The sequence below is a fragment of the Homarus americanus genome, unplaced genomic scaffold (genome assembly GCF_018991925.1).
Source record: "Homarus americanus isolate GMGI-L3 unplaced genomic scaffold, GMGI_Hamer_2.0 scaffold51354, whole genome shotgun sequence".
Classification (NCBI taxonomy): Eukaryota; Metazoa; Arthropoda; class Malacostraca; order Decapoda; family Nephropidae; genus Homarus; species Homarus americanus.
Window position 1 is genome coordinate 78,337 of NW_024750910.1, and position 16,000 is coordinate 94,336.

Below are 16,000 nucleotides of genomic sequence, written 5' to 3' on the forward strand. Positions count from 1 at the left end.
TAGGTCTTGCTACTTCAACAGTGGGAACAATCCGTGATAATAAGGGCAAAATTAGGTCAAGTGCTCAAGCTGCTACTCCATTAACTGCTCGAATCTTGTACAGGTAGTCCCCGACTTACGACTGCTTGGACTTACGACCGTCGGGACTTACGACCGCCACAGTTGTGACCATTTTTTTTTTTTTCAAATGACGCTCGCATTTTCTATACCGAAACGTTTCCAGTTAATGTAGTCTCCATGTATAATTAGAAAATTATGGGGGCCCCATATGCATTCAGCTGACTACATTAAAGGTATGTGCTCAGTCACACTGTATCCATTCCTCAATATTTATTACTTTTACTGTACTGTATTTCATTGTAGATTTTTTATTTAAAAAAAAAAAAAAATTTAAAAAAAAAACAATTTTTATTTTTATTTATTTTTTATCTATGTCGGACTTACGACCATTCGGACTTACGACCTGAATTTGTGTCCCTAACCCCGTCGTAAGTCGGGGAGCACTTGCATTTTCATTGTAGTGATGTGATGCTGAATATGGAACGACTCCTGAGTGTCTGGATTGAAGATCAGACTAAACGCAATGTGCCACTAAACACTATGGATATTCAACAGAAAGCCATAAGTTTATATAATGATTTGCAGGAAGAGAAAGGTGCATCTTCTGAGGTTAAACCTTTTCTGGCTAGTAAAGGCTGGTTTGAAAGGCTTAAGAAGCGCCTTAATTTACACAACATAAAAATGAGCGGTGAAGCTGCCAGTGCTGATACAGAATCAACTAATAAATATCCTGCTGAACTGAAGAAAATTATTGATGAAGGAGGTTACACACCAGAACAAGTGTACAATGTAGATGAAACTGGGCTTTTCTGGAAGCACATGCCTGCTAGAACTTTTATTTCCACTGAAGAAAAATCAGCACCAGGCTTTAAAGCATCCAAAGATCGTCTAACACTTCTGGGAGGAAATGCTTCAGTCGACATGAAATTAAAGCCCCTACTTGTGTATCACTCAGAAAATCCAAGGGTCCTCAAGGGCTATGCCAAGTCGAATCTACCTGTGATTTGGCATTCCAATAAGAAGGCTTGGATGACTATGACCCTTTTCCAAGACTGGTTCACTTACTATTTTTGCCCTGCTGTAGAAAGATATAATGCCAGGCGTAGCATATCTAATAAAGCATTGCTTCTCTTGGACAAGGCACCAAGCCACCTAGTAAATTTAAATGATCTTTCTGATAATGGCCAGGTGACAGGTGTACTGCTTCTTGAGTAACACGGTCATGTCGCCGGTTAGCTAACGACACAGTGGTGAGAATTCTTGTTCATTGTGACCATGACCTCTCATAATTAACACTAAACTGGTTAGATTTGGACAGCTATGTTTTCCCAGGTGTGTGGTCATGTCGCCGGTCGGTAATGCTTCCTGACTATTACCACCAGGTGTGTCTTGCAGGTGTAGTTTCTTTAACATGGCCATAATGCCTGGTTAACTCAGGTACCTTGTGCCCTTGACCTTTCCTGGATCAGGTCTTAATCTCACTGTAGGGTGTGTCAACTTGCTTGGGTGACCACGTGGGCATCTACTTACTGTTATATGTGTTGTATTTCTCTGGGCTGTAAGCTGTGGTCTGATAAACAATCATTACACCTCCCTCCAAGACCAAAGTTTCCATACCAGAGAACTGATAACACATATAGACAGTACAGGTTGAACCTTCCTAATCCGTCACCCTTTGGACCTGACTGGTGCTGGACTATAGATTTTTCCGAACCACAGGTGGTCTTTGTAAAACACTTATTATTATTGATGCGCCAATCTGGCGCATCATATTTAAAATTTGGCGCCTAATGTTTCTCTGGGCACACTACACTGTCCTAAGGGCAAAGCTGCTACTGTACATGTACTCAAAATAATGTACTAAATGATTACTATAGCATGTTTATACTCAAATTAATTACTATCTTATAAGAATTCCAGAAATGTAAATTATATTCTCCCTGGTCACTTCTGTGATGTTTTATAAACAAAAACCTAAACTCAAGCTAAAGGACATAAATAAACAAATAAATACCTCACTAGACCTTCGGCGCCAACTGTCAAACATGTCACTGTCACCTCCCTCCCTCCATCCCCTGCCCCCCCATCTTCCCAGCCAGGGTTTGGTGTTTTAGCCTTAAAGTTTTTATCTTATATAATATCACAGACTAAACTTAGGAGAATATAATTTGCATTGCTGCAATCCTTGCAAGACAGAGAATAATTTGAATATTAACGTCATATATTTTCCACAAGAGATAAAAATTTTGCTCTGTAATAAAATTCTTAAATTAGAACTAAAATTTGTATGTCTAATGCGACCTATAGTATGTTTATATTCAAACTAATCACTATCTTATAAGAATTCCAGCAATGTTAATTATATTCTCCCATTTCAGTTCAGTGACATTTTATAAGGGAAAACCTTAAGTCACTCTTAAGGACAGATAAATAAATAAACACTACACCGTGGCATCAACTGTGAAACATATCACCTCACTACCCCCCCATCATCCCAGCCAGTAAACAGACTATTTCGCATCCCTTAATTTTAGCTGTGTTGATTTATGAGTGTTTGTTTTAACATAATACTACAAAAAACAATGTTTTGTTTATTCCAGGAGATGGGCTGAGGTGCATCTGGGTAGACTCTCAGTCTTTTTATTATTTTGTGTTTCTCTCAAGTACCAAACTAAATTATTCTATTTAAACAACATTTTGATTTAGTGTGACGACATCTTTCCTGCTCGTGACCACCAATGTAAGAGCCTGCAGCTCCTTCCACGAGGCATTCGCATTCGGATTATTATTGTAACAGGGAAGGGGCCGACAGCTCCTTCCCAGAGGGAGATTTCCCTCCCCAGCACCCAGTCTCCAGCTAGCAGTCTCCCAAGGGAGACATAGTCCAGCAGCACCTGCAGCTTCCCCAGCCGCTGGGCCTCCCTCAGGTCACATGTGAGTCACTGTCAGAGCAATCCATTAGGGCAAGTTACTTACGGTGGGAAGTGTATCCACTTCATGTTTGTGTCCGAGAGTCATTGCCTAGTAACGTAAATATAATGTGCTATTAATGTGTCCATGCCATTGAGTTGAATAATAAATAGCTGCACTTAGAATTGGTCTTTAGAAGTTTCCCCCCTAAGAATATATTACAGTAAAATAACTAATCAGCCACGCTACTGAACCTTGCTCACTTTACAATCTTACAAATAAATATTCTACCTATACTTTCTACACTTAAGTTACCCTCATTATATTTTCCTTCTAATTCAGCTTGTCATCTAGGGATATAATATTGGAAACGTCTCATAGAGGATCATTATGGTATCAAATTCATCTCTTTAACACAAATACAGTAAAGATTATAACATTTGATGTGATCTAAGCAGGAGGGAGAAGGGTCCATTGGGAGGTAAAAGTGACAGCGCCATCCCTCTCTCTCTCAGAGTCGCCTCACTGTTTGTTTGATGTACTGACTCACTCATGATGCAATATTGTTTATTTGTTTTTCATTAATTAACAAAGATATGTTACTGTAATAATCTGTGCTTATTAATACCTGTACCCTTCATATACAATGCATTCAGTATAGTACTATGTATAAACATCGCTGGTAAAAAATGTCATTCAAGACATCGTCAGGTCATAAGACCCACTAATCCCCCACCCGACAATGGGTGACCTGACATTGCATCAGGTCAGATTAGTAATATGACACAATAATCTCCCACCCAACCTTCATCACAAGTGTTAAGACATGATTAGTTATGTATTACAGTCAACTGAGTGAAGTGTCTGTTTATTCTAGGCCAAGATGACAGGATCTGCTGTAGTACAATATATACAGTACACAAGAACACTTGCCAACAGTGCATAACAGAGACGTGACCAATCGCCCAAGCGACTAACGAGCCGATTAGTGGTGAAGAGGATAAAAGTAACACAGCTCTATTCAAGCCAGTATCATATAGAGCTTTTGCTTTTTTAAATATTTTTATTTCACCAAACTCTTAGATAAATTATTCAGGATTATTTTGACAAAAAAATGGTGTGTCTAATGAAATTAGAACTAATTTTACTGACTCCAGCATCAACATTTCTCATTTTTTTTGTTCTTTATAAAAGAATGGAATTCCCATCACTATATCATATATAAATACAGTGGTCCCTCGGTTAACGAGCATAAATCCGTTCCAGCAGGTTGCTCGTTAACCGAAAAACTCGTTAACCGAAACCATTGTTTCAATGGGTTTTTGGGTAATTGGTTCCAGCTCACCAAAAATTGCCTAAATTCAACAAAAAAGGTAGAAAAGTACACTTACTTTGAGGTGTGTATGTAGAAGGCTCCTGGATGATGATGATGATGATGATGATGATGATGATGATGATGATGATGATTAGAATGGGGGTGGAGGAGAAGGGAGAAGAGAAGGCATTGGGGTGGAAGAGAAGTCACCCCATGGCACCATTTCACCCATAAAATTTTAGTTCTCTTGGTGGAATTCAAGATTATTTTCTTTAAATCAACACTGCACTGCATTATATATTGTCAATATGTAAAATAAATTTCAAAATGACCAATAATTTGCTTGGAAACACAGAAAAAAAGCATTTAGTTGAAGAGAGTCTAAAGCAAGATGTTACCTCCACTGAAAACAGAGAGAGACTAAGCCTGTCTGGTGTGTTAACAGGCTGGATGGCATGCCAGAAACTAGTTTCTTTACCTTCAATTATGTTCAAAAATTTTTAAAATGACTAAAAAAGTTAATATTAAACTATTAAAATTATTGAATAGTATAAACTTCTTGATATTTACTAAAATAGTAAGGAATTTAAGCCCTAAAACCGATTACTGTATTGGCGGACTAATACTACAGCTGGTGGACCGCCAAATGCAAGCGAAAACATGTTGAAGTCGGCTCGTAAAAAACTCGTTAATCGAGGGATTGCTCGTTAACCGAAGTTAAGAATCTTATGGAAGGTATATCGTTAACCGAAATCTCGTTAACCGAGGCGCTCGTTAACCGAGGGATCACTGTAGTTCGTTTAAGGATATCTTTTGAAATCGTTTAGTAGAAATTTATTAAGGATTCATCTCCCTATCTCAATTGGCCATGCTTGAGTGAGGAAGGGGGGGAGGGGGCTGACCACGCGACCCTACCCCCCAAACACCACCTACAGATCAAACATACACCTCTACATCACACATAAACACACCCACCAACAACCACCCACACACACCCTCCAACAACCTTCCACACACACCCTCCAACAACCAAACACACATTCTGACACCACTAACACACCCCCAGCAAGGGAATTAAGACAGCAAGCATAAGATGTAAAGGTCTTATTGTATGACTCCTCTGCATGTGTGTGACTGCATGACAGCGAGTTAAATATTTGCTGTTGAGGAGCGCTTGGCAACACTCATTTCCACTCCATATCTCTAATTACCCACACATTTCTGCTTTCTCACTCCATATTTTAAAATTTTATGTAATGTAATGTTGAAGGGATACAACTTCTCTCATTTATACTTAAATCTCTACTTAGCACAATCTCTCTAAAAATACTTAAAGTTTCTTGTATATTCAAGACATCTTCAGGTCATGAAACCCACTAATCCTCTACCCATCAGGTCAGGTCAGTTACACAAGACCCACTAATCTCCCACAGCTCCATGGGAGTGAAAAATACCAGTCTTTGCTGTAACACATACAGTAGCTTCATTCATGCCCATATCCTATAGATTTTCAAATTGTAAATATATTTATTTAACCAAACTTTTATATAAACTATTCTGGATTATTATAGCAAAGACTTGAAGTTTCTAACTTAATTAGAACTGTATTAATGGATTCCAGTAGTTTAGACTCAAGGAAAACATCTCCAGCACCCAGAAACATTCTAGGGAAGTGGGCTAGTGTGTGTCTGTGGAAGAGGTCTAGTTTCGACACTCGGAAACTTTTCCCAGTAACCGGAAAAGGTTCACGGGGATAAGGAATTTTTCCGGGTTTGAGAAAGTCGTCTTACTATAATACCAGGAAATCTATCACCCCGGAAATGCTCTGCACCAATTGTTCCGGCTAACGGGGGATATAACTGTATTTTTATGTTGCATGCCTTCTGGGTGGGAGGTGGTGGGGCTGGGAATGACTTGCTATTCCCTCTTGACTAATCCTTTGGTTCTGCATTGGTGCACTTGCCTCCACATCTTCCCCAGGTATATACGGGAACTCACCAGAGTTCACCCCATATTTTATTGAATCCTCTCTCCTTGGTTTCAAGCTCATCAGGAGTTCTTTGTGTTGTTCCCTCTGCATTACAGTGCAATCTGGACATACGAATATGTTCTGAAATGTTGTACAGATACTTCTGGGTTATGACTTCCCAATTTTATGCTCGTAGATACTCTCCCCCAAATCCATTTTCGGGTTTCGGATGAGTATCCGTTGTCATGGACGTCAAGTAGAAGAGAATCCTTCATGAGATAATGAAATTTTGTAACTTACCTACAGTTAGGGTACAGGCACACACAAGGAACATTATGGGAGGGAAGGGCAACCCTTGGTGGAAGCCACCAGAGGGGAGAAGCACCCTGAGTACACATTCCAAAACATTGTGTGGATTGTCAAATTTAGCAACGAGGACCAAAAGTTTATCTAAGGCCATTGAGTAAAATTGAATATAGTACTCATGGGCAACAGGATTTAGTGCAGTTATTGTTGCATTAAGTACCCATTGGGTAAAATTTTCTGAAATGTCATTTACTGTTTTCACACAAAGTTAATTATCTGTACTAATAAATAATTATTGTTTTTACTCGATGAAAACCAGTCCAACATACGGAATACCTTACAGAGAATTATTACTATGGTTTTTCACTATAAGAAGGTTAAGAGCAGCAACCACATTTGTTACAAACTGTTTTGGCATAATCCAAAAATGCTCTTTTCATGATATGGATAGTCACAGGAATTTATCATTAAAACTTCTAGTAAGATTTATGGCATAATTGAATTACCATTCTTAACTTACCTGTCTTCAGAGTGGACGCTATAATGCCTCTGTAGAAGTTGTTTATGCTTAAATGCAGCATTGCATATATGACACACAAACATTCGACCATTGTTGTGTGTAGAATCACGATGATATATGAGGGAGCTTGGATGGGTGAATACTTTGCCGCAAACTGGACAGGGATACTCCCGCTCTTCTTTTGGAGGCTGAAAGAAAACTAATGGTAAATAGATTTCTGAAAACTAAGATCATAATCATTAAAATAATGAAGTAAAATTATGGTGAAATTGAATATACATTGGAGTCGTGATAATTCATGGCTTAGGTACCAGGAGAAATCATGAATTATCAAATCACAGATTACAGGTGTTGACCAAGGGCGAGGTCGTCTGCATACAAAAGTTAATTAATGGAAGCAGCTGTCACATGTCGGCCCACACCGCTGTCTATGATTGGCTAATTGGGTGATACCCGAGAACGACCAATGTCAATGAGGGTGGTTCACGGCCTGATGTTTATACAGGCATCCCCCGCGTTACGGACGGGTTCCATTCCTGGAAAATTGACCGTATCGCGAAATTCCATAACGCGAAACCTATTTTACCATTGACTCCATTATAAAACTGGAGATGCGTTCCTATGGAATTTTTTTAGGCCCCAAAAACGTAATTCAAGCACTTTTATGAATGAAAATAAACATTTATAAACACATACAATACAGTACATTAAATAATTCATGATATACATGTAATATAAAGAGAAATACAGTTGGAATAAATAAAAATATTGTACTGTACTTACCACAAAAGATGTTGACTGCTGCGTGAGGATTGGTGGTGCCCTGTAAATCATCATCTGCTTCTTCATCTGCTTTCACCTTTTTTCTGAATAACTAATCCAAAGTTGTTTGAAGTTTACGGTGCACCTTCTCCTTGTACAGCTCAGTGTAGGAACTGAGAGCATTGTTAACTGCACTTGCAATCTTGATGTTCCTTTCACGGTTGGGGTCGTTATCAGCTAAGATTTGCAAACCTTCCTCTATTAGTGCAAATGCTTTAGACATATCCTTTCTTGTCAACTGAAGTGGGGTGGGTGGAGATTCTATATCCTCTTCTTGTCCTGCAGCTCGCTCTTGTTCCAGCATCATCAGATCTTCATTAGTCAAATCTTCTCTATGGGAATCTAGCAACTCAACCACATCATTTTCCATGACTTCTTCAAAGCTTACATTATTTGCAAGTGTCACAATGTCTTGTTGAACTTTCTGTAGACTTTCAGCTTGTGAAAAACCTTGAAATTCATGGACACACTCTGACCATATGTTTTTCCATGAACCATTCATAGCTGAGGTTTCCACTTCATCCCATGACTCGGCTATATTATCCACACCATCCAAGATGTTGAACTTTTTCCAGAAGTCCCTAATTGTACGTTTATCCTCCCTATCAATTGCTTTTATGAGCTGCAAAAAAGTTAATGGTGAGGAGGAGAGATGCCCCACAGACCACAATTGAGACTTTCTTCAGTAAAAGGCAGAGGGAACAAGATGCTATCCCTCAGCCTTCCACTTCAAGAAGGAGAGAGGATGTTCATGGTGGAGAATCTGTCAGTCCAGAGGTTCCTGACATTTTCATGGAAGGTGACTCACCTTCCAAGAAGCAGTAAAATGCTTCACCTCCACCTCCACTTCCTTCTCTTCTCCCTTCTCCTCCTCCCACTTCAAATTCACATCATCATCATCATCATCCAGGAGCCTTCTACATACACACCTCAAAGTAAGTGAACTTTTCTACCATTTTTGTTGAATTTAGGCAATTTTCGGTGAGCTGGAACCAATTACCCAAAAACCCATTGAAACAATGGTTTCGGTTAACGAGCAACCTGCTTGAACGGATTGTGCTCGTTAACTGAGGGACCACTGTACACTTTGTAAATTAGACTATCTCCCACCAATTACATTTCAGGATGCTATCATCCTCCCAAATTCTGAAATAAATATGTTAGGCCTCACCATTTCCTCGAATATGTCCTGGAAATCACACATCCTTAGAATAACTAAAGCTGCCTCCCGAAAGTTGGGAATGCTGTACAGATGCAGCAGCTACTTCACTTCTTAGCAGTTGCTCCAAGTATATAAGGGATTCATTCGTCCTAACTTGGAGCACTGCTCTCATATCTGGGGTGGCTCTTCTTCTGTCCAACTATTAGATAGGGTGGAATCAAAGGCATTTCGTCTTATTAACTCTCCTCCTTTAGTCGACAATCTCTCTTCCCTTTCTCTTTGCCGCAATGTTGCTTCACTCTCTTTCTTTTACAGGTACTTTAACAGGCAATGTTCGGTGGATTTGGCATCCTGTGTACCGCCGGCAAGGCCGTGGGTTCGTAACACATGTCTTGCCCGCGGTGCCCACCGTTTCTCTGTGGATGTCGGTCACACGAGAATAACCTGTTATAATACCTCCTTCTTTCCTCACACAGCCAAACTGTGGAATGCTCTGCCTTCTTCTGTGTTTCCATGCTCTTACAATCTGTCTCACTTTAAAAAGCTGGTTTTCCGGCATCTTCGTGGTGTAGATTAATACAGTATAACCTTTTTTTTGTTCAAGCTCTTGAATGCGACGTCAGCAAATGCTACCTACTGTAGGTATGTTAATTCCTAACCAATTTGCCAGGCCAACATACAGGCAGTTAAAACATTTAATAATTACTTAATAAGTAATATTAGGAGGACACGTCGCGACCTGGCATTTAATTGCAATTCTCAAACCCCCCTCGTTCACCATCAATATGCGCATCAAGAACCTCATCTCTTGCCTGGCGATTCAACTATAATACACACAAAGGGAAGCTCCGCGAATTTGTGTTCTAATTGCTCAAATACTCACCTCCGCAAGGATATTATATACGGTATTTGTACTTAATAGCACAGTGATGAAGTAGAGTGACTTTTATTTTGTTATGTCTCTCATTTATTGTATTTGGGACATTTTCTTATACGACTTTGGGTCAGCATGGCGACCAAAACACATTTTCTTTGTGAGTCATTTAGATCACTGTGACTATTCCTTGCCTATAAGTCACTCAGTGATTGTCGGGGCGCCCTCCCGGGCTCATCTTCACTAAAAGAGAATATGTGAATACACCTAGACCCCGACTTACGACGGGGTTAGAGACCCAAATCCAGATCGTAAGTCCGACATGGTCGTAAGTCCGACATAGATAAAAAAAAAAAAAAAAAAATTTTTTTTTTTTTTTTTTTATAAAAAATCTACAATGAAATACAGTACAGTAAAAGTAATGAATATTGATGAATGGATACAGTACAGTGAAAGTAATAAATAATAAGGATTGGTTACAGTGTGACTGAGCACTTAACCTTTAATGTAGTCAGCTGAATGCACATGGGGCCCCCATAATTTTCTAATTATACATGGAGACTACATTAACTGGAAACGTTTCGGTATAGAAAATGCGTGTGTCATTTTGAAGAAAAAAAAAAAAATTCTGCTATGATGAAGTCCCGACGGTCGTAAGTTCACGTAGTCTTAAGTCGGGGTCTAGGTGTATATCTATTTTTATATACTGTATACATATATATGTATATTATTTACGATCTTTGTCCCAATTATTCACGTGCTAATATGAATACCCTGACTATCTCTCTCCCTTCTCTTATGTACGTTCACAAAACCTTTGGGCTTCCGCCCTTGGGTTCCTATTTGTTCTCAGCAAAAAGGCCAGAGTTGAGTTTGTCTCTTCATAACTTTAATGTCCTCAGTAGCGGGTTCAGGCGAACTTTAGCGAGGCTGCTAGACTTAGCGTTCCTTCCGGAATGTTGACCTTCCGGTCTTACTAGCAATCTAGAGTTATGTTGAAATGGACTTTACACCTTCTATGGGTTATATGAGACCAATTCAGGGTGGAATTCTCAACCCAATAAATATTGCTAGAGTAACAGTGAACGTTGCTGCCAATTGAGCGCTATGTTAGCCGCTCAGCACTGTCAACCCTGCCGGGTGATAGTGCGCACGTAGGAATTTTCCCTTAAGTGTTTACTTGAGGATAATGTCTGTGCCCCTGATTGGCAACAAATAAAGATCTTGATGATCCCTCTCAATAAATGTTCTGAATGAAATTATTTTATAAAAACAAATTTAAATAAATAAGTTTCATTGAGCTAAGGGATACTTGATAAATGAGAGTTGGGAGATAGATAAGAAATAGTGAGTTATTGCTTATATTGGTCATAGGAGTGACTTGTATAACATTAACTTACGAATAATATAACATTTATGAGTCATATTGATTAAGTTTGGGAGAAAATGCTTTCTCCCTTATTAATTATTATTATTATTACTTTGTGTCATAATGATATAATGTGACTCATGGCATCCTCCTAGTTCAGAAGAGAGATGTGCAACTGGAGGATGAAGGTTAGGACTCCGGGCCTATGGATAATGGAGGAGACTATGGAACTGTCCCTGAGGAGATACTATTGAGTGCTGAGCTACAAGGACTAGAAAGTTCAGCTCAGGCACTACATTCAAGGAATTGTCTGTCAGTAGAGAATTTGAATTCAGTAGTAGTAGTTTCACCCAAGACCCAAGGGGGCCATACTACATGTAATTATAAAAAATGTAAAGCGACTTGGATTATTAAGATAGATCCTCATGTGGCTTGCAAAATTCATGGCAGCTGTGTCTCAAATAACCTATTTTCACCAATGGGTTGTGCAGTTTGTTATGATCAAATTTTTCAATTTCATCAAGCTACAGGTGATAAGAAAGATTTATTGCAATTACAAATTAAAAATAGGTGGAATAAGGCCTTGAAGAGTAAATTTTTGAATGTACAACAATGGAAAGATCCCAAGTTGGCAGAAAGTTTAGGATTATTGGTGTTAGGTAAAAGACTTAATCCCCACTTAGACAAGACTGCTCCTGCTAAGAAAAATAAGTTATTGGACGCTCCAGACAGTGAGGCAGTAGGAAGTCTACAAAAACCTCTATCTACTCAATCTGATTTCAGTGAATTCCAGGATCAGGATGATGAGCCTGGTTCTAATCATAGTTGGGTCATCATTCTTTGTTTTTGGAGGGTGATACTACACTTTCTTGGCCTGATATTTGCCCAAAGATGATCTCTGAAATAGACGAAATCTGGGTTAATTTATTGAAAGACTTAACATTCATTCCCGCTGACAGGAATGCTCACAAGTTTAGTTTTTTGAAGTTCCAATTTAATGACGAAAAGAGTTCCTTATATGATCTTTCCCAATATTTGTCAGCTTCAAAATATGTTGATATAAGTTATGAAAAAAATTTGAAACCAGTTGCCCCTGCACTGCTGCTTGAAGAATTTAAAATTAGGAAATTGGCAGCAGATGTTTGGTCTGCAATTATGATGTATCAGTTATTAACTAAGTTTGTGCTGGACTATGAAGAAAATTCAGAAGTGGACAAATGTTTTGCTGCTGCTCTACAAGGAATCCCATATTCCCTGTACAACTCATTTTAAGATCATTTGTTGAAAGCCCTAAGACTGAAAGTCCAGCTAAGGAAACAAGCAACAAATAATGCTTCAAGTGGTAGCGCTTATTTGTTGATACGTTCTTCTCCTCTTTCTCCTGCTTTGTTTGGTGAGCAATAATTGATTAATTATAGATCATCTTTGGAGAATACTATTAATATTAATGTCCCCAGGAGTCCTCAGACCTAGGAGAGGAAGGTTTTACAGGGGAACAGGACCAGCTGCCCGGGTCAGTTATCAACCAAGGGTAAATTTTAGAGGAGGAAATAATCAAAGAAGTAATAGAGGTGGCCGTTTGTTCAGAAACGGAAGGAAACCTTATTCTACCACCTCAGCAACTTCCCCCTTCCAATGAAGCCAGACAGCTGGGTCATCTAGGGGGTTGGGAGAACAGATGGACTTCTTCCATATGGGATTACAAAACAATCAAAGGGGGTCTCACATGGACTTGGTTGAGGTGCCCTTCCCTAGCATCCCCAAAGAAGGGTCAAAAACCAACCCCATTACTTACAAAATTTGTAAGTCAACTACTAAACAGAGGTGTCATAGAACCGTTGCAGTCAGAGAAATGTTTCATGTCTCGCCTATTCCCAGTCCCCAAGAAAGGCAGCGACAAATTAAGATGGATTTTGGATCTTTCAATCCTAAACAAATTTATTCCCAAAAGAAGATTCAAGATGCTCACTTACAACCATCTGAGGCATCTACTTCCTCCCCATGCTTGGATCTCAAAAGTGGATCTCGAAGAAGCCTATTATCACGTTCCTGTTGCTCCAAGGTACAGAAAATTTCTGGTGTTCAAAGTAGGGGAATTAAGTTATCAATTCACAGTGATGCCATTTGGTCTGACAATTGCACCAAAAGTCTTTACAAAACTGGCAAATATTCCCAGAAAGATCCTTGCAAAAGAATGCATAAGAACCTTTGCTTATCTAGACGATTGGCTGATAATGGGAAACTCTTTCGAAGATTGTCAAAGGGCGACACAACGTACACTAGTACTATTTCAAAACCTTGGTTTAAAGATAAACCAGGTAAAATCAAACTTAATACCATATCAAAAGTTGGATTGGTTAGGCCTCCACTGGGATACAAATCAGCAGTCAGTCAGTTTACCAGGAACAAAAGTAACAGATTTGATAAACAAAGTAGAAGCCTTTTGTGTAAAGCACAAGGTTTCTTGGCACGATTGGGAAAAACTTCTGGGTCTGTTGAATAATGCCACAATAGTGGTTCCATTGGGAAAGTTAAGGAAAAAGCAACTATCTCATCTGGGCTCGAAGTTGCTTCGCAGAAACAGAAAAGTTGCTTCTTCTCTCCCAATGCAGATAAAGAATCATCTGTTATGGTGGACAAACTGGGACAATCTAATCGGTCCCTCTCCCTGGGTTCCACCTCAAACAGGTTTGGTTTTTGTACGGATGCGTCCAAAATAGGATGGGGATACCATTCTTCAAAAGGGGAATTCAATCAAGGAAAGTGGAGCAACTTCCTTTGGGACAAACACATCAATATACTAAAAGAATTAGCAGTGGTCCTCTTCTTTTTGTTGGCAAACCCAAATTTACAAAATATGACAATCCTGTTTGCCATGGACAACAAAACGGTAGTCTTTTATCTCAATCATCAAGGGTCAACAAGGTCTTGGCTCCTTCTACAACTATCAGAAAATTTTTTCAGTATTTGTGCAACACAAACACTTTACCTCAAAGCAACTTATATACTGGGAGTGCAAAACAATTGGGCAGATGCGCTGTCCCGTCTCCGGCCAGTATCGACAGAAACAGAATGGTCCCTAAAGGTATTGGAGTTCAAGAGTCTAGTGAAGAAGTTTGGAACTCCACAGATAGATCTGTTTGCCTCCCTAACAAATTACAAGATGCCAATTTATGCATCTCTGGAAAGGTCAAATCTTTTAGGAAATGCCCTCCTCTTAGATTGAAACCTTTGGAATTCAATCTATCTATTCCCACCTGTGAAAATATTGCCCAAAGTGGTTTACAAACTCAGATCCTTCCGAGGCAAAGTCCTCTTAATTCCACCATTTTGGATCCTACAACCTTGGTGCCTGGATCTGCTGGACTGGTGCCCAAATCCTCTACAATTGCAACAAGGATGTCTAGACTAGGGACTACATTCTCAGTTCGAGATATCCTTGGCACTTCACGCTTGGAGTTTCTCAAAAAAAGTTTAAATAGGTTGTTGGGTAATTCCAATATAGTTAATCAAGTATTAGCAGGTCATAGACCCCAAACTTCTATTCAATATGAGAAAGCTTGGAATCTTTTTCAACAATTTATCCAGTTAACAACTCCAGATTCATTATCGGAAACAGTTGCATTAGAATTTTTAGAATTTCTTTTCAGAGTTAAAGGCCTTCAAGGATCGACAATTGCATCTTATAAATCAGCGTTGGTTGACCCTCTGGTTTGGGGTTTTAATATTACCTTGAACCCAAGGATTTATCAAATGCTAAGATCGTCCTTTTTCATTCAGAGACCTCCTCGACCCAAGAGAATCCCGCCTTGTTCTCTGGAAAAAGTTACTAATCTTCTAATGGGGCCTAATTACAATATAAATCTGAACAGGGATAAATTCCTCCAGAAGGCAGCTTTCCTTCTAGCAACAGCAACGGGTATGAGAATCAGTGAACTGATTTCAATTTCCAATAATCCATCATTATTGGTATTTTCTGACGAGGATGTTATCCTTTTTCCTACAGAGATCCTAAGAAAAAATGAAAGGGAAGATTTCCAAGCTCAACCTATTAGGATAGAATGTCTAATGGATGAAACTAGGGTTCCTCACATATTGTGTCCAGTTAAAAATCTTCAGGAATGGTTAACCAGATTCCCTAATAGAGGCCCTTATGTTTTCTCATCAAGTGATGGTAAGAAATTATCTCCTAGTCAATTGACAAAATCCTTATCTCAATTAGTGAATCAAGCAGACCCTGGCAAGAAATTTTTGGCACAAGACACTTGGAAATATGCAGGGTCTGTGGCCCTTCTGTGGCATATGAGTCTCAGTCAGATCAAGGAAATGGGCTTTTGGATATCTTCAAAAACTTTCAAAGACAGCTATCTTCATCTATCTCTGAGAGATGCTTCAAATGTGGTGGTGCTGGGTTCCCCTCCCCCATCTATTCAATCTCCACTACCAGGACCTTCATCCTCATTAGAATAAAGTGAGTATCCTTTTTGAGTAAATTAACATTTTACCTTCCGGTAAATGTTCCTAATTTTGGAAATGTTCAAAATAGTTTATAATATAATCATGAACTCAGTCAGCAGAGCCTTGTATGCAAAGTCACCTCCCTCTCCACCTCCTACTCGGGTATTCTTGCTGAGCGTCGCATTCATGAGCTTGAACAAAAAGCGTTTTTTTTCTAAAAAAAAGTTTTTGTGAT

At 39.1% G+C, this 16,000-nt stretch overlaps 1 protein-coding gene across 1 annotated transcript in view; it reads right to left on the bottom strand.

The window, feature by feature from the left end:
- LOC121854500 (obscurin-like) overlaps nucleotides 1-16,000 on the bottom strand; it is a 193,651-nt gene that overhangs the window by 75,138 nt on the left and 102,513 nt on the right. Inside the window, exons 21-22 of the mRNA XM_042349181.1 lie at nucleotides 7,988-8,352; nucleotides 7,081-7,268 (exon numbers count right to left, since the gene is read on the bottom strand). Coding sequence (XP_042205115.1) covers nucleotides 7,081-7,268; nucleotides 7,988-8,352 — 553 coding nt within the window. The remainder of the gene's footprint in view (nucleotides 1-7,080; nucleotides 7,269-7,987; nucleotides 8,353-16,000) is intronic.